The 18,894-nt window shown below is 52.0% G+C and overlaps 1 protein-coding gene across 1 annotated transcript in view; it reads right to left on the reverse strand.

Annotated features, from left to right (window-relative positions):
- The window catches only part of LOC147625218 (polyadenylate-binding protein RBP47B'-like), a 102,455-nt gene that overhangs the window by 26,113 nt on the left and 57,448 nt on the right, over positions 1–18,894 (reverse strand). The window contains exons 3-4 of the mRNA XM_086818485.1: positions 4,677–4,753; positions 4,318–4,448 (exon numbers count right to left, since the gene is read on the reverse strand). Of these exons, the coding sequence (XP_086674611.1) occupies positions 4,318–4,448; positions 4,677–4,753 (208 nt within the window). The remainder of the gene's footprint in view (positions 1–4,317; positions 4,449–4,676; positions 4,754–18,894) is intronic.

Consider the following 18,894-nt stretch of genomic DNA (forward strand, 5'->3'; position numbering starts at 1 on the left):
TGGGCTTTGAAGATTCTATCCATCATCCTGTTAAATGTGGCAGGGGTGCCCATGGGGTGATAGCTTAAGTGGTGAAGGTGTTTTCCTAGGACCAAGAGGTCCTTGGTTTAAAAACCCCCCTTAGTGCTTCCTCGTCGGCATCGCCTACAGGCATATAAATAAGCACCTACGGGTGGTGAAGAATTGGTAACTATGGGAGGATCTTGGGCCAAGGCCAATTGAAAAAACAATTTGTGGCAGAGGCATTGGTGAGACCAAAGGGTAACACAAGAAATTCGTATAGCCCAAAAGTAGTCCTTAACGCTATTTTGTGCACATCCTCTGGAGCAATCCTTATTTGATGATAGCCACTCTTCAAGTCTATCTTGTTGAACACTTTGGATCCGTCCAACCTGTCTAGGATATCATCAATCCTAGGTATGAGCAACTTGTTCTTTATAGTAATCTTGTTAAGGGCTCTTTAATCCACGCACATGTGCCAAGACATGTCCTTCTTCTGGACTAACAATACTGAAGAGCAAAAAAGGATGAAGAACTAGGCCTAATCAAACCCTTTTCCAATAACTCATTTACCTGCTTCATAATCTCCTCCTGTTGGGCTAACTTACGTAGTAAGGTGGCCGGTTTGGAGGCGAAGAACTCCCAAGAATGAGGTCAATGTTATGATCTTATGGCCTCTCTGGTGGTAGTTCATCCGATAAAGAATCTGCAAACCAATCTTCATAACTCTTTAAGAAATCAATCCTCTCCATATCCTAACTAGAGAGGGACTCTTTAGGCTCAGACTCTTTATTTTTAGTCTTTTACAAAAAGCAAGTATGAGGAAACAGATGATTTCATTGTTTTGGAAATTTGTACATGGGATATTATGGGAATAGAGTTTCCTTCAACTCCCACATCAGAAGATGCATTCTTGCCTTTGAAAGGGAACCTAAACTTGCTTCGATCCCAATCAATGACTAGATTAACTCTCCTATGCCAAGGCATACCAAGTACATCATCACAATGGCTTAGATTTCCCATAACAAAATTCTCATGATCTACATACTCCCCTATCTCAATCCTAAGTTTCCCAAGGATTGGGGTGATCTAAGATTGCATCCTTCAAAGGCAACACCTAACGTTTTTTGGAGTGCCAAACCTCTCCTTAGTTTGAGAGCTTTAATGATCCGAGGATGGATATAATGATGAGTAGCACCAGTATCAACGTAGATAAGAACAGGCTGATTGGCAACCTTGCCCCAAGCCATAAACAGCTTCCTCTTCTCTGAAGGAGTAACATTAGTTGCAAGAGTTCTTCAGGGAGAGCATTCACGTGAGGTGATTTTTGTGGCTGATTCTCCTCCTTTGGCTTACTGGACATTGTCCAGCCATGTGTCCTTTTTCTCACAATTGAAGCATTTTCCTTCCTTGGTGATACATCACCTTCCTTCTGGATGGCAGAGATGATTTACCACCAATCTTCGGCTTCTACTCGTGTTAATCTGACTTCTTTTGGTCAAACACCTTGGCCTACTTCTTTTGGGACTCTTCTTTGTACTTTTCAATTGTCCAAAGGCATATGCAATCCTTTTGCTTCTATGGTTGTATCTTGAGCTGCTTCCAAGGTGTCCAGTTTTGTCATCCTGACCGTCTGTCGAAGCGTTGGATGTAAGCCATGGATAAACTTCCTCATCTCCATATTTTAGGAAATTTCATTGGGAGATGTGAATTTGAGAGAGGTTGCACCAAACTTATAGATATAAGTTTTCAATATTCTCCCCTTGGTTCCGCTTCAATTCATCCCAATCCTGCTTTTTGAGAATCTCTCTTACCATAAAAAGCATCAAACTTGACGCTATATTCTCCGGGCTTGAAATCCCGCTTGTGAAGTTACTTCATGAACCGCTACTCCTTTCGCCATAACAGCCTTAGGCAAATCCGCCACCATGGACATTTGTGGTTCTTTGGCTTTCTGCTTGTCCTTATGATGATTTTCAAGACGAGATGATGCGGCTTGGGTATGCTGGGACTTCGAGATTACAACTTGACTAGCTCCTCTAATGATGGTGGGTGAAGTAAATTTCATGGTCTTCGACTTTCCTGAAGTAGAGACTCCTTTTATGCTAAGGTAGGCTTTGGTTACTGCAACACCATCAATCACAACAGCCTTCTCAATAAGAAAGCCTTCAAAGACTTTAGCTTCAGCTCTAGCTTTAGCTCTTCTCTCCATCAAAGCTTGAATCTCTGGGCTCTTTGTACCTTTGAATCTTCTCATAGTCTGAAAAAAGCACCGTCAAAGAACGTTGAGAACCTCCAAATTGTTGTTAAATACTCCTCTCTCCTTCTCTTGGCATGGTGAATAGCAAAAAACTCTCTCACCTTGAGAAAGTTCTCACAAGAGAAGACTTAGCTGTGATACCATGTAACGTAGGGACACGTGAAAGTGACAAAATTGATGAACTACTTGTAACAAACCCACTTAATCAACAATCACAAATAATAAAAGAAAGTAGGCTTTATAGAAAAGAGAAACGAGACCTCACTGAAAGAGGAACAAGCCCCTCCCCTTTGCAGGAATTTATTGAATCAAACAATAGCCATGAAGTGTCTAAACCTTTACAATAGATGAGAAGTGCCTAATCTAAATGAAGAGAGAGTTGCTCGGCAGTGTTGTCTAAATGGTTAGGCAAGGAGTTGCTCGACAGTGTTGTCTTCAGGATTTGCCACTTTCACACTTTGTCCCTCCGGCACAGAGGTTAGACAGCTCTTGGGAGATTATAGCTAGCATCTCAACCTAGAATATCTGGAAGGCTAGATGCACCGAGGCCATTGAGGGTACTCCCGTTCTTGTTTCTCAGTGTCTTTGCAAGATTTGGAGTGATATTATTCACACCATTATGGCTACATGGGCCAGAATCCAGGGATCTTCGAGGGCTGCAGAGAGGAAGCGCGGCCAGTTTATGAGAGAGTGGGACATTGGTATCTTTTTCACATCCTCTCATTCGGGACCCTATTGGCAGCACAGGGCTCCTGATTGGTTGAGATCTCCACCTTGCTTGGTGTGAAATCTCCATTTTGTAAATTTTTTTCATACGTAATAGAAGTCTCCTTTCTGGAAAAAAAAAATGAAGAGGGAGTGCTCCAATTTATAGATTTGAGGCTTCAATGCTCTAGAATGGAAAGAGTAAGCTCCAAAATGACAAATGGCTACTTTAATTTGAGGCTTCAATGCTCTAGAATGGAAAGAGTAAGCTCCAAATGACAAATGGCTACTTTAATTGACAAGTGTCAGCTAAATTGACAAGTGTAAGGTGAAATGACGAGTGTAGGGACACTTGTCTCGTCCTAGATGCCACATGTCCCATTCTAGATGCCACATGTCTTAATTGAAGAGGTGATTCTTCCATAACTTTCTATGCTAAAAATATCCTAACTCGTAAAGAACTTGAGAAAGGTGCTTGAGTAAGTCTTGATCCTTATGAAAATCCGGAGGTTTTGACGTGAATGGAATTTCCATCAAAGTCTACCACAAAAAGCAACTCTCCTAGATTCTAAGAGTTGCATGCTTTGGGTCCAGAAGGCTTCGTTGTAAAGAATTACTTGTTCATGGTTTGTTCAAACGATTTGAGCATTTGGTTTTGCCTTCGAAACCAAGCATCACTCATCTCAGCGTTCTAGTCAATTTGACCACCCAAGTGCTAAATCCAATCATTTGGGCATCTGCTGGTCTATGACCATCGAACTGAAACCTTGGGCGTTCTGGCCAACGGCCACCTGTAAATAGAACTGAGCATTCTAGCTTAATTAGCTACTCAAAAGCTATACAAATCACAATTCATGCTCCATGAGCTATCTAGTAATTACCAACTCATATACGGAACAGTTTTGAGCAAGACAATGATCAATTTGAAGAACAAAGTAGGAGGCTGGTTACACAAGCCCCCCCCCCCCCCCCCCCCCCCCCCGCCCCCCCCTTTAAATGTAGCCTCACTCCAGGAGCGGCCAGCCGAAGACGGAGCCTCCTCTCCTATTTACTTTGTATGTTGACCTCCTTGAAGGATTATAATGTTCTAACCTCTTGTTTATCTTGTATCATGACCTCCGTGTAGGGAACCTCCCCTCATGTTTTCTTTGTATCTTGACCTTTTCAGAGGAGTGTAGTCTACTTCATGCAGGTAGCATTTTTTTTTACTAATGAAGAATCTTCTTCAGGCATAATCTCTAGACTTACATGCCCTTTCAACCGATCAATCAAATCTCTCTGCACAACTTTACATACACTTTCATCAGCTGAAGCATACATGACTCTTAACAGAATAAAAATCCTGGACTTACCTATGCATGAATTGAACAAAGCCGCAACCCTTTCCAACAGGGATCTTCACATACACTAATTCACCAAATTGACCAAATACATGCCTCAAATCTACCTCTGTCGCCATGGGATCCAGGCCCCCAACAAAAATCTGCAGATAGAACAGTACATTTTTATTTGAGAAACCCACAAAGTATGATCTCTGGCTGCTTGCTGGGCAATGAGCTGCTTTAAAAAGTGCGAAACGTTGCCCAGTTTACTGCTGGGATTGCCCACAAGGCTTCAAAATGGAGACATACGATGCTATGCCTGCACCATCTCTGAAAAATCAAAACAAAGTAGGACCTAATAATCTATAAAGACACGAGAGGCCACTTACAGTAGAGTTGTTTACATCATTGTCGTTTGTTGAACTCTGTGATGGGCTGCCTTGATAAGCAGTAACAGTGGAAGCAGCTGCAAAGTTAGCAAATAAACAAGTATAAGGTTCTATATATGCATGCTTGCATAGTTGCATTCATACTCTGACTTTAAGATAAAAACTATGTTATGGCCTTCGCATTGAGTTGACTAATAGTACATACACTAATTTGAGCAATAAAAGCCACAAGCTCAGGGAGGATTCACATGTGTCCACAGACAACGCTCAAAATTGGCATGTAGAAGGGCTTCTTAGTTCAAAAGAGATGTCCACCGCCACCAAATGCACACCTTCACACCATCCTTCGACGGACAAGGACGGAACAGCCCCACTTAATGTTATCATGACTCTGGCATATCCTATAAACGGCTCCGTCAAGCAACTCCCTAATTGATCATGATGACCAAATCCCTGACGTTCCCCTCATACCTAAGCTGTGGGCCCAACTCTATCAGCGAACTGATAGCACCAAAAAAAAAAATGTAAGCATCCTCCAAGGAGATGTGCTATCGCAATCCAAATCCTATGTGCTTCCTTGCACTCCCATAAGCAATAGCAATAGTAGACTCTCTCAAAAGCTCCTGCACATCTCGGGCATGCTGGGCTAACACCGACAACCAATCTCTGCTGGTTGGTGGCAAGGCCACCAAGTAGAGAGAGCCAAATAAAGGAGGTATCCGTTGTCCTCTTGTAAGAACGCCACCACTCATCCAAAAAATCCTCTGATGCCAGGCTTGATACAAGAAGTTTCCCAATGAGGTCTAAGAGTAGGGACTCTCTGAATGTGTCCTGAAGATCATCACATACTTGCAAATGATGGCAAAATGGAGCCACTCAAGACTTAGCCATGGATCAAATGGCTTTCCGATGGCTACACATACTCGATTGGCTTCTTCTTTGCAACTCTTGCATCTAAAGGCTTTCCCATGGGCTGATTTTACATGCTTTTCTATGAATCACCATAATGAAGCTTCCATGGTGTTTCTTGATACATTAAGGGCTTTTTGCCATAGCCATACACGCCTATGATGCTTTGCACTTGAGTCTACATCACTTTTTTGGCAATAATGGCTTCACATGGGCAAGATTGATTGCCTTTTGGTGAATTTGGGAATGATTACGGCACATTACATGGATAATGGTGTATGTGGGATATGCTATGACTCATATGGATGGCTTTCATGTGTTTCCTTGAGCCTTTGGTGAAAGATTTGGTATCGGATACTCGCTACAAATCATAATACAATGACTAAATATCCTTGCCTTCAATATTTATTCATGATGGAGCCGTCAAAATAATCCCCAACAGCCGGAATACTTCATGGGCAGCCTTCGCGAGGGAGAGAAACAGAGCAACCAACATTAGGGCAGCTTGTACCGATGATAGAGAGCCATAACCTTGGAGTAGAGAACCACCAAGAATAAAGAAGAGTTGCCAATATTGTTAAGGCTAGTGTGTAGCAATAGACCCTACTCAAATGAAGAGAGAGGGCTCCAATTTATAGATTTGGGGCTCTCATGAGCTACAATGGCAAGTGAAGCTATAATGACAAGTGGAGAGCTGAGCTGACAAGTGTGAGGCCACTTGTATCACTTTCATCCACTATCATGCCACATGTTCCAATTTAAGAGACCATTCTTTCCATAAACTTCATCTCTAAAAATATCTCAACTCGTAGACAGTCTGTCAACTGTGCCCCCCCCCCCCCCCCCCCCCAATTTTGATTGGCTTACGGACGTAATGATGCAGACATAATTTCCATTGGGGGTTGTCCCAAAATAGTAACCCTCCTGTAAAGATAGTGCAGGCAGTGATCTGCGCCTGCGAGCTCCGCCTCTCCCCCTCCCGCTGCTTCTCGCCGTCGCGCCCCCCTCTCCCCCCCGCCTGTCCCCCGCCTTCTCCTCCGTCTTCTCCCCCGCCTCCCTCCTCGCACCCTTCCTCGCCATCTCTCCCCCGCCTTCTGCCTCGCATCCTCCCCCGCCATCGCTCCCCCGCCTTCTTCCTCGCTTCCTCCCCCACCTCCTTCCTCGCATCCTCCCCCGCCTTCTTCCCCCCCCCCCCTCCTTCCACGTTTCCTCCCCCGCCATTTCCCCCCCCCGCCTTCTTCCTCGCTTCCTTCCCCCGCCATCTCTACCCCCGCCTCTCTACCCCCCACGCCTCCTCCTCCTCCGCCTCGCTTCTCTCCCCCGCCATCTCTACCCCCTCCGCTGCGCGGCCCCCCCCCCCCCCCCCCCCGCCTTCTCCCTCTCCTCCCCTTCCGTCTCGCCCCTCCCCCCACCGCTAGCTCCCCCGCCTCAGCTCCCCCCCCCCACCCCCCCCACCCCCGGCGCCCCGCCCCCGCTATCCTGTAACCCTCCGCCTCTCCTTTTCCTCGCAGGGCTGTGTCCCTCCCGTTGGTGACCCCGGTTTCTGGCCTTTTCCCTCTGGAGGACTCCATGGAAGCCGCTCCGACTACCCCTGCCGATTCCGGTCTCCGTCTGGAGTTCACAGCTGAAGATCATCAGTTGTTTGTTTCCACAGTATCCGCTCTTGAGGCCTCCTCCTTGGTCTGCAAGATAGTGGGTAGCCGTCCGATGCGGAGAGAGCTTCGCGACCTTCTGCAAGGCAGCCTTGTTGGCGTGCCTGCCAAGATCGTCAGTGTAGATTTTTTGGGACGTGGCTACTACCAGGTGGATTTCGAGTCCCCCCAGGCAGCTCAGATGGTGCTGGCTCGGAGCCCCATTGCCCTCCGCTCATCCCGGGCGTTCCTGGCGTGATGGACTCACGGTTTCGACCCCGCTTCTGACCCGCTAGCAGGCGCGACAGGTTTTCCCGTCACTATCTGCTTTCCTGGACTCCGTAGGGAGTACTCGCCCCTCTTGTCATCCATTGGCAAGGCGTTCGGGCAGGTGGTGGAGACGCCTCAGATAGCGGCTTCAGTGATAGCTCGGGCAGCAGGACTCCCGGCCATTCGTGTTGTGGTTCCGTCACCGGAGTCCCTCCTGAAGACGATCCTCCTCCCTTGTCTTTCTGGAGGACATCTGATACAGCGCGTGGAGTATTCGGGCCTCCCCGGCCAGTGCTACACCTGTCAGGAGATGGGCCATCTCGCACGCGCCTGTCCCCGCAAGGGGGTTCATCCTTCACGCTATGCCGCCTCTGGACCCCCTGCAGGAGACCCGAGGGGTGGCCATCCACCTCAGAGACCGGACATCCCTGGCTCGCCTCAGCAGGCGCCATCATCTGACGAGCAGGCCCCGGCGGAGGATGCCGCGCAGACCCAGGAGGCTGGCGGATGGCAGGAGGTTCACCGGCGGAAACGCCCGGCCCGCAGGGACCGTCGCAGACGCCAGCAGGCAGCACAGGCTGGCGGACAGGCACCTACCCGCACTTATGCTCCAGTCAGGGATAGGCGGCCAGCAGGTCCCACCCCGATGGACGAGGATTCAGACTCAGTGCCCGTTGAGGCCGCCGGTGGAGCCTCCCACGTGGAGACCCCGCTCCCGCCTCCCCCCGCGGGGGGCCCCGCCCCCTCCATGGAGCAGATTCCTGAGGATCCCGGGCCGCACTCTGCGACCCCCGGCTCCTCTTCCCCTCACCCGGAGAGCACTCCTTCCACCCCCCCCCCTCTCCCCCCCCCCAGCCCCCCCCCTCCTGCCTCCCCTGGCGGCCCCCCCTGACACCTATCCTCTGGCAGATGCCTCTCCATCCTCTCCTCGCTCTCCCCCCTCCTCTCCGCGAGCCCCCATCCCTCCCTCGGCCTCTCCACGATACTTTGCCAGACCACCCACTGCCCCGGGCAGCGCAGCTGGGTAGGCCAGAGTTCAGTCCAGCGGCTGTTCCACCGCCACTCCGGGCCGGTGGAGATGGCGATCCTAGCTTCGCCCGCCACACAGTTCTCTCCAGCCTCCCCTGGGGGGCCCCCGCGAGTGATGGGGCTCCCAGTGGATTACGGTTTTTTCAGGTGCCTCCAACTGGATGCTGGCCCGTTTGAGACACTGGTCGCGCCCTTGCGAGTTTGCGTGGTGTGCCATCCCTCTCGTTCTCCTTCAATGGTGAGCAGCATGGTGGCCTTCTCCTTTCCTCTCAGTGTTGCCCCAGACACAGCATGGGATTGCAACTCTGTAGAGGAAGTTTTGCGTGATCAGATACTGGAGTTTTCTCACCACTTCAGTGACTTGGGGCTCACGGACCTATTGCAGACCCGATTACACTCAGCCCGCATGAGCTTGTTTGGTATAGGAGATTGGCGGGCGGATCCGGTCCACACCTCAGTTGAGGCGGTGCTACTATTCTCCTCCATGCCGCCCCGAGGGTGCAGCCTACCTTTAGATACATATATGCAGAGGATTGGTCTCACGCCTATGCCCTGGACAGGGCGAAGGCGGAGTGGGGCTGGACACAGAGACAGGTCACCCTCTTTTTGGATAGACTCCGCACCCGGACAGACAGTGACTATTCTCCCTCCAAGCCGGCGCCCAAGACTCACAGAGTGGAGGGCAGATCATCCGGGCCGGCTGAGAGGGGTGAGCCAGTGGCGGCTGCTTCACTTGCCATAGCTCATCCATGAGGATCCTCTCATGGAACATCCAGGGTCTCGGTGGACATCGCTGCTACATTGGTCGGGGCAGACTTCGCCAGGGGATTCAGAGGGCTCTCGTTGGAGGACCCATAGATATCCTTTTCATCCAGGAGCACCACCTTTCTGCCGGGCGTACCCGCACCTGCGGGAAGATCTTGCCAGGCAGGAGTCACACTTTTTGGTCACCGGCATATGGCTCCCAGGGGAACCAGGGTGGAGTATGCATCTCAGTCAGCGAGCACCTTCTATCCGAGGTTGTGGACTCTGGCACTCTGGTCCAGGGTCGAGCGCAGTGGATCATCCTTCGGGTTGGGGAAGACCGCATTGGCTTCCTCAACTTCTACGCCCCTAATGGGGCGACCGAGAGAGCCGAGTTATGGAGCACCATTAGGCAGTCCCTCCCCTTGGCAGACCACTGGTGCCTAGGGGGGGATTGCAACATGCTGGAGGATGCAGAGGACAGGATGGGGGGCAGCCAGGAGACCATTCATGGGCCGGAGCTCGCTGCCTGGGAGGAACTAGTGCTGCAGGTGAGAGGCCAGGATCCGTGGACTCTCCCGGAGTTTGGCAGGTTGCAGGGGAGTTTATCTTTCTCGCGCTCGGATAGACGGGCCACAGGAGTTAACCTTTCCCGCATCGACAGGTTTTACATTGATGAGTGGGCTTGTGATAGAGGTGGCACTGTGGGCATACTTGCAGGCTCCTCGTTTTCAGACCACTTTCCAGTGCTTCTCCAGATCGAGGACCCTACGAGAGGAGAGCGAGGCCAGAGCGTCCGGATTCCAGATTGTCTCATAGAGGAGCCCGAGATTGCGACCAGAGTTGAGCAGGTCTGGCAGGAGCTGCAGTTCAGGAGAGGATCGACAGCCAGCGATCTTGCCAGGGGCTTGCAGGAGATCAGTCGGATGCTCAGACAGGCTGCCCTGGACCGTCTGGAGGCCTTCAGAGAGCAGGAGAGGAGCCTACGGAGGAGTCTAGCGTCCCTTCAGAGACTCCAGGAGAGGGATCCTACGAGCCCTTGGATCTCAGAGCAGATGGAGTCAGCTCGCACAGAGATCAGATCCATCGAGGAGAGGAGGGTGGAGTTCCGATTCCATGCTCGGGCTTCTTTTTGGACACAGGCTGGAGACAGAGTGACTCGAGATTTCTTTGAGGCGACAGGGCCTCGCTTGAGACGAGAGGGTCTCAGGCGTCTTCGGCAGGCTGATGGCCAGGTTGTGGTGGATCCCCCCAGGGTTCGGGCGATAGCCACAGATTTTTATAGGGATCTGCTCTCTGCTGAGCCAGCAGATGACAGGGTGAGAGAGGCTCGGGAGGCAGTCTGGAGCTTCACGAGACCGGTTGTGCCGGCCCATTTGCAGCACTCCCTTCTCTCCCCCTTCTCGGATACGGAACTGGAGGAGGCTCTTCAGGCACTTCCTCGGGGCAAATGCCCAAGAGAGGACGGTCTCTCAGTGGCTTTCTTCCAGAGGTATTGGGGTCTCTTACATAGGGGTTTCAGATTGGTATTCCAGGAGATTATGGAGTCGGGAGTCATGCCGGACAGCATGGCAGAGGGGTTGATTCACTTGATCCCCAAAGAGGGAGGAGACAGACTGGAGATTAGACAGTGGAGACCGATCACCTTGCTAGGCACGGCCTACAAGGTCCTAGCGAAGGCGATCAGCAGGCGGCTTCAGCCTCACCTTCCGGACATCATCCACTCCACGCAGACAGGCTTCATCCAGGATAGGAGCATCCTGGATAACATCTTCTCTTTCTGGGAGGCTACGGCTTTGGCTAGATTTCGGCAGGAGGATCTGGCAGTGCTCCTTCTCGACTTCGAGAAGGCATATGATCGGGTGGACTGGGCCTTCTTGGAAGGCACTATGGAGAGGATGGGCTTCCCGCCTCAGTGGATCCGTGGGGTCTCTGCACTCTACACATCGGCTCATAGCCAGGTGTTGATACAGGGCGTGCGCGGAGAGAGGTTCCAGCTCTCGCGCTCGGTGCGGCAGGGGTGCCCCTTGGCGCCCTTTCTTTTTCTTTTTGTGGCGGAGGCCATGAGCACTTTTTTGACGGCACACGAGACAGGTTTGCGGGGCCTCCAGCTCCCCATCCGCACCTCGGAGGAGCTCCTAGACTCGGAGTTTGCGGATGACACTGCTGTCTATCTTCAGGGAGGAGAGGAGAACCTCCGCCGCTTCGCCTCAGCCATGGACAGGTTTTGCAGAGCTTCGGGCACTTTGATCAACTGGCACAAGTCGTGTGGGTTGTGGGTCAGTTCTATGCCCCCCCCGACTTGGAGGCCAGTTGATGGTTTTCAGTGGCTGCCCCCCGGCACTACAGTGCGTTATTTGGGATGCTATGTGGGCATTGACATATCTCCGGAGCAGCAGAAGCCCCCCTTCTTCTGAGCATTCGGAAGAAGCTTCTGTATTGGAGTACCGCTCGTTTATCTCTGGCTGGCCGAGTAGTTGTGGCCAACCAGGTTCTGCTTGCTACCATGTGGTACATCACTTCTTGCTGGGCCTTCTCTCGGGCGTGCATTGGCCAGGTGCAGAGGCTCATCAGGAACTTTCTTTGGTCCGGTGGCGACGGGCGGCCCGCCAGGGCCAAGGTGGCATGGGCTGTGATCACTCAGCCGAGGGAGAGAGGTGGCTTGGGCATAGTTGATCCTATTTGCCAAAGCCGAGCTTTGCTTGGCAAGTTGGTGGTTCGTGGCCTCCTACCAGGCGCTGAGCCGTGGAAGGAGTTTCTTGTTTCCAGGATGCTCAGCCGCACTCCTTCTCTTAGCGGCCCCTGGACCCCCAGCATCAGGTGGATCTTTACAGAGCAGCGATCCAGAGGAGTGGGCCTTGGCTTCGAGGAGCGTTTTGCAGCTAGCCTTCTAAGGGCCTGGGCGCATAAGAGGCCGTCAATCTTCAAGACTCCCCCGGGCACCGATGAGGAGCGCCTGAGGCAGCCATTGATCTGGAACCCCTTGATTCAACTTCCCAGTGGCCATATGGTTGGATCGCGGTCTCACGTGTCGTGGGGCCCGTTGAGCTCCGGCCCAGCCCACTCCCTAGACGACTGGATATGTTTTCAGCAGCTGCCTCTAGAGGCTCAGGAGAGGAGACTCAGTGGGATGAGGGGCAGAGAGTTGATGAGACATGACATTGAGGCGGCCATCCCCCGGGAGTGGCGGACCCCAGTACAGGACCCTCCACCTCCACAGTGGATGGGCGTCTTTACTCGGCATGAGATCCTTCTAGCGGTCTGCGGCACAGCGGAGAGAGTCGCCCCACTCACTTTCGAGGTGGGAGAGGGTGGCCAGCTTCAGAGGACACGACTAGATTTGGATGAGCTCCAGGGTTGTATTTTTCAGAGGGTGCGGGTGGTCGGCTTTCATCAGAGACAGTGGCATGTAGACCCCTCACCGGCCTCGATAGGGAAGGACTGTTCTTGGAGATTATGGGCTTGGGACAGCAGGCCTCTTATTCGCCTTCAGTGGGATCCAGGTGAGTGGTTTTGGCGAGATCCCTACTCGGCCCCTACCAGCCCAGGCATCCCCTTTTTTCAGTACACAGCGAGGCTGGGGCGGCGGATTCAGAGGCACAGGATAGCGAGCACCCCGGCGGCGGCCGAGCATTGGCGGCGACAGGGGCTCTCCCCTGCCTTTCTTAGGGACTTCTGGCAGCGCCTTTGGGCCAGCTTCCGGCCCCGGAAGGTGACGCTTCACAGCGCATAGAGGACTAGCTGTGGGGGCCTGGCTAGCTTTTGGCAAACACCCAGCGTCCTGCCCTCGGTGCGGCCATGCACAAGAGTCGCAGCGGCACTGCTTATGGGATTGCCCACAGGCACAGCAGGTCTGGCAGCGCGCTCTCAGGATGGTTTTTGCAGGCTCGCCAGGTGAGATGCTGGTGACGTGGGGTGCGGTGGCTTGGGCCACGGACAGCGACCCGGCCCTTGGATATGAGGACGTCCCTGGCAGTGCGACCATCCAGGTCTCTGACAGGGCGATGGCGGTGGTTCCGACGCCAGACTTCTCTTCGGCAGTCCCTCAAGAGGGGATCGGGCACAAATGGGAGATGATCAGCAGCATGACGGCTTGGCACATATGGAGAGCCCGATGCAGGGAGGCCATTGACCGCCAGGCGACTCCACCGGCGGAGGTCATACAGGCCCTCTGGGTGGACATCATTCACACCTTGAGAGGACACTGGGGAAAACTTCAGGGCGACTCGGATCGCATGAGAGGTCGCCGCCGCAAGGCTTTCCTCCGCACTTGGCAGCCTGGCCCTTTCCTCATCGCGAGGGGCGAGGATGTCACTTGGCACTATAGGCCTCCAGTTTGGCTTTTCTCACCTCCCACATGTACTACTAGGTAGCCCCCCCCAGAGAGCGGCCAGCCACGGGGGTGGAGCTCAGGTGTTCACTGTGTGTTTTTTATCCCTCCTTGTGAGGTGAGCTTTGTAGCCTTATGGCGTTTTCTCATTAACTAATAGAAGGATCGTTTTTCCGGGAAAAAAAAAAATAGTAACCCTCCTAGATTTTAGAGGTGTGATCCTTTGTGTTACGACCCTGAGTTTTTTCCTCTGGACAACAAGCAGAAGGGCACGCGCACAGGATGGTCAGTGTGAACAGGCATAAGTTGGATGTGAAAAGAAAACTCATGTTGGTGGCCAGCCCAAGTGTGAAAAGGGGACAAAAGAGATTTTAAGTTTATAAGGTTTAAGAACCTTTGATTATAAAAATATAATTATTTTTGAAAGCATGCATTTTTAATCTTGCTTTTGGCGTTTTTGAGAAAGCGCATCGCCTCTTTATAAAGTGAAGGGTGGCAAGCTGAAGAGAGCAGGTTGACGCGTGGATCATCATCGTGTGGCATGGCGGGCATCCCCTGGAGGTGGTCGCCGTGTGGGACGCCGCTACGCGTGGTATAGGCGGCTACCAGGCGGGCTACCAGGCGGCTACCAGGCGGCTGACCAAGCTACTGCGCAAGGGCTACAGGCGGCGTGTGCTGCTGCTGCGCATGGGCCACGGCAAGTGCTACTGCGTACGTAGGCCACAGGGCTGCTGCGAATGGAATACAGTCGGCGGGTGCTGCTGCTGCGCATGGAATACAGTCGGCGGGTGCTGCAGCTGCGCATGGGCTCCAGGCAAGCGACCAGGTGACTGCGCCTATGGGCTGTTGCCAGTCACGCAGCCACGCAGGCTTCTGGTGGGAGGCCTCACTTGTGGAAGACCACGCGGCTGTGCCTATGGATTGCAACCAGCAGCTGGAGTCAGGCGGGAGACTCACTATAGCCAGCCTAGCAGTCAGGCGGGCTACATGTGTGGAAGCAACCATCGCGGGTCTCTCTCTATCTCTCTTGAAGAAGGCGAGCTAAAGGAGGCACCGAGGGGCTAACAGCCAAAGGGTTTAGCGGTTTGGGGCCTATGGGACACAGACCAGGCCACTGACAGAGATACACATAGCAGTATGGAACTGTAATGGTTCACTATGGGTGCAGCCTGGACGACTGGAGCATGTTATGGTGGGGAGAGACATCATACTTCTGACAGAGACACATCAGAGCCCAGAGAGAGGGCTACCTCGAGTAGAGGGATTCCAGTGGGAGTCAGCATACAGGAGGACCACACGCCAGGGTACCTCGAGAGGGTCGGGGGGGGTAGCAGTCCTATTCAGACGGGAGCTACAGGGGAGACTGAGAGTGGTAGCACAGGATCCAGAGGCCAGATACATGTGGATCAGCTTACAGCTCTCACAGGACAGGGTTATATACATAGCTCTATGTTACTTTTCTCCATCAGGATCCTCCTACGTCATTACAGAGGACATGCCACAGGAGGAGGAGATAGGAGCCTCGCCATACACTTGTCTGTCAGAGGAGATTATGCATTATTCTACATTAGGGGAAGTATTTCTTACGGGCGACTTCAATGCCCACACACAGAGCAGACAGTGTGAGGTGTATGACTATGATGACATGGAGATCCTCCACCCTGTGGATCCAGAGGAGATAGGGGCTAGTCGGGCATCAGAGGACACTGGACCAGACAGAGGGCATTATGGGGACCACTTACTAGAGTTGGGAGCCAGGCATCGTCTCGTTATTTATAACGGGATGCTACAGTGGCCGGGATCAGGAGGGCTGACATGCTTCCCACATGGGGGTCATACACGGACCGGAGGCACGGTGGTAGACTACATTATGGGGTCTTTGGAGGCATCACAGCTTGTCACCTCATTCTCCATTCCACCTCGTCCTATTGGGGCAGATCATACATACTTGGCATTTTCACTAGCCGGATCACCAGTATCACCAGCCCCCCACATACCGACGCCACACACTACCATCTACTTCACACATGACATGGCAGACATATACACTGGCAGAGTAGAGGATGGGCTCCTACTCATGGATCCCCTGGCATCTATGGATACCATTACAGCCCAGCTCGCATCACTCCTACACACGGCTGCATTACAGAGCTTCCCACATCGTGTACATTCAGGAGAGCCTGTGAGACCTGGGACTATGCCCCAGAACAGATGGTATGATGACGAGTGCAGGGCCCTATACTCACGACTCCGCATACAGAGAGCCTTGGGAGCCATCACAGAGCAGGAGTCGAGGAGAGAGATGAGGAGACTTACTCGCCGCAAAAGGCGGGACTTTGCAGAGATACAGGAGCTAGAGATCTTTCATTTCTTCATGAGTAGAGATAGCCCTGTCTCATGGCGGCACTTCAGAGAGCCCCGGACCCCGACACCTATTGCAGACCCACAGACATGGCACACATATGCAGAGGGTCTATACCATGCCCCACAGCAGCCACCTATACCTCAGCCACCACAGGAGCCTCGACCTACCACAGCTAGCTTCTTTACCCTCTCGATGGTACAGGAAGCTATCCGCCGCCTACAGCATGGACGGGCCGCCGACCATATGGGCCTGTAGGGTGAGCATCTCATATATGCAGTAGATTCTTTAGCTCCTTTTCTTGCACACCTGTTTAACAGGGCACTAGCAGAGGGTTTGCCTGCGGAGTGGACGATGCACACCATTGTGCCGATTCACAAAACAGGGGATATGCTCGATCCGAGCAACTACAGGACGGTTATGGTTGGCCACGTGCTAGCCAAACTCTATGGTGCAGTGCTGGAGCAGGAGCTTAGCTTATATGCTGAGCGAGCAGGTTTACGCTCATCAGGGCAGGCAGGTTTCAGGAGAGCTTTCTCTACCACTGACCATGTATTCACTTTGAGATGTATGATTGATCAGGCCAGAGTGAGGAAGAGAAAGCTCTATTGCTGCTTTGTGGATTTCCGCAAGGCATTTGACACAGTACCACGAGAGAGGCTCTTTCAGCGCCTGCAGTCTCTTGGCATACCAGCAGATATGACATGGGGCATCTATGCATTATATGAGCAGGTTTTTGGGCGAGTCAGATGTCCAAGAGGTATGTCCGAGACTATTGCTAGCACCATTGGTGTGAAGCAAGGATGCCCACTTTCCCCCACGCTATTTGGGTTATACATTGATGAGGTGGCTGACTTCATTACACGGGGAGGCGGAGATGGAGTTGATTTAGCAGGTACCTCAGTACATATTATGCTCTATGCTGATGATATTGTATTAGTGTCTGAGTCCCCAGGTGGTCTACAGCAGCATCTACATGCACTCCATGATTTCTGCACACAGAGGGGTCTTACTGTGAACCTTGGGAAAACCAAGGTTATGGTCTTTCATACATCGAGACAGGGCAGGAGTCAGCTGACATTCACTCTCGCAGGATGCCAGGTGGAGGTGGTGACATCATACGTGTACCTAGGGGTTACCTTCTCTGCAGCAGCCACACGCTTTACCATGGGTTCAGCAGCCAGAGCTAGATTGACACGGGGATATGCAGCATTGGCTATGCTAGAGAGACAGTGCCACCAGGCGCATTTTCAGGAGCCCCAGACGAAGGGGTGGCTATTTGACACATTAGTCACACCGGCATTGATGTATGGAGCAGCAGTATGGGCGCCAGGCCTTGCTACTCATTGGTGGACACAGATAGAGAGACCACAGGCCCTCATGATGGCACGCATGATACGCAGCAAACCGTCAGTACCTCATGACATTATCCGAGCAGAGTTTGCTGCCCCTCCTATGATGGTAGAGGCTATCATACAGAGCTTTTCAGGCATCTAGAGAGTTGGCTGAGGCAGGAGACAGAGGATCATGGTATGCACAGGTCACACATTGGTTCTCATAGCATGGCCTAGACATGGATCATCTACCACCATTCCAGTATGACAGGGATGCACCACATATCCGTCTCTCTCATAGTGAGAGGAACAGAGTATTGAGACAGGATCTATGGCAGCTCTATACACGAGAGACATGGATATCGCCTACACAGCCTCTTCCACCGAAGATGCTATACTACAGAGATCACTTCATGAGTATCACTGATGATGGATTTATAGAGAGGCCTAGATACATGGAGGGCTTTTTACCACACGGCTCCCGAGTGGCTATTGGTCAGCTCAGAGTTTCATCACACCGATTGGAGATTGAGACTGGCAGAGCAGCACGGATCCCCCGAGAGGAGAGGGTATGCAGATTGTGCAGAGAGGAGGTGGAGAGTGAGGAGCATTATGTATGCAGATGCAGAGCATATATAGCCATCAGAGAGAGATATCCCATTTTATTCAGAGAGCCACATTCCCTACGCCAGATCTTTGAGACAGCAGACCAGCGCATACTGGGGAGATACATTCTAGACATACAGCGCCACAGAGAGACATTATTACAGGCTCAGACAGCTCCAGAGGGGGGGCGACAGACACAGATTACTACATTTTTTCAGAGATCCATACCCCTCCCAGCCCCTACACGGCAGGGGATTACTCTCCAGAGAGCAGAGACACTTAGAGCCCGCAGGAGACAGAGGACACCTGGCTTTCGGACACCACGCCTATACCACAGAGAGATGACAGAGATCAGAGCTCAGTTTCACAGAGAGGGTGCGGAGCGACTGGCTCGCTTCAGAGCACACCCAGGCATGTTCTTCAGGGAGCTGTGGACACCCCCTTCACTGATGTATACCATTTTATACCCCCAGTATGGTACAGGATGGAGCTAGCTAGGTTGCATATCATGATTGTATACTCCATGCATATAGCTTTGCATTCTCCTAGTAATAGAGCTCCATCCCCTGCACACCCAGATTCAGCTTTTTTATTCAGTACTTTTTCATTTTGTTGGGATGACAGAGGATACCCCATACAGGTACTCCGATTTGTCTCATAGGCCGAGTTCGGTCTTTTGGAAGACGTTAATAAAATCTTTCTTTCTTTCTTTCTTTCTCTCTCTCTCTCTCTCTCTCTCTCTCTCTCTCTTCGCAAGCAGGTTTTGTTTACGAGAATAGGATGCAGAGGATCAAGCTACATATGCACAGGATGATGTTCTTGGAAGAGATGTGTGTTCAAGGTTGCAGCCGTACGTACGTATGGATCAATCTGTACCGTACGGATCCGTACGCATACGGATCAATCCGTACGTTTATTTTTTTTAAAAACCCCTTTTTGACCTTCAACGTACGAATTTGGGCTTATTTCGGAATTTCGCCTGCAGTGCTCTGTTTCACTCTGT

The sequence above is a fragment of the Cibotium barometz genome, chromosome 24, assembly GCF_041138505.1.
Source record: "Cibotium barometz isolate CiBa-2024 chromosome 24, ASM4113850v1, whole genome shotgun sequence".
NCBI classification, from domain to species: Eukaryota; Viridiplantae; Streptophyta; class Polypodiopsida; order Cyatheales; family Cibotiaceae; genus Cibotium; species Cibotium barometz.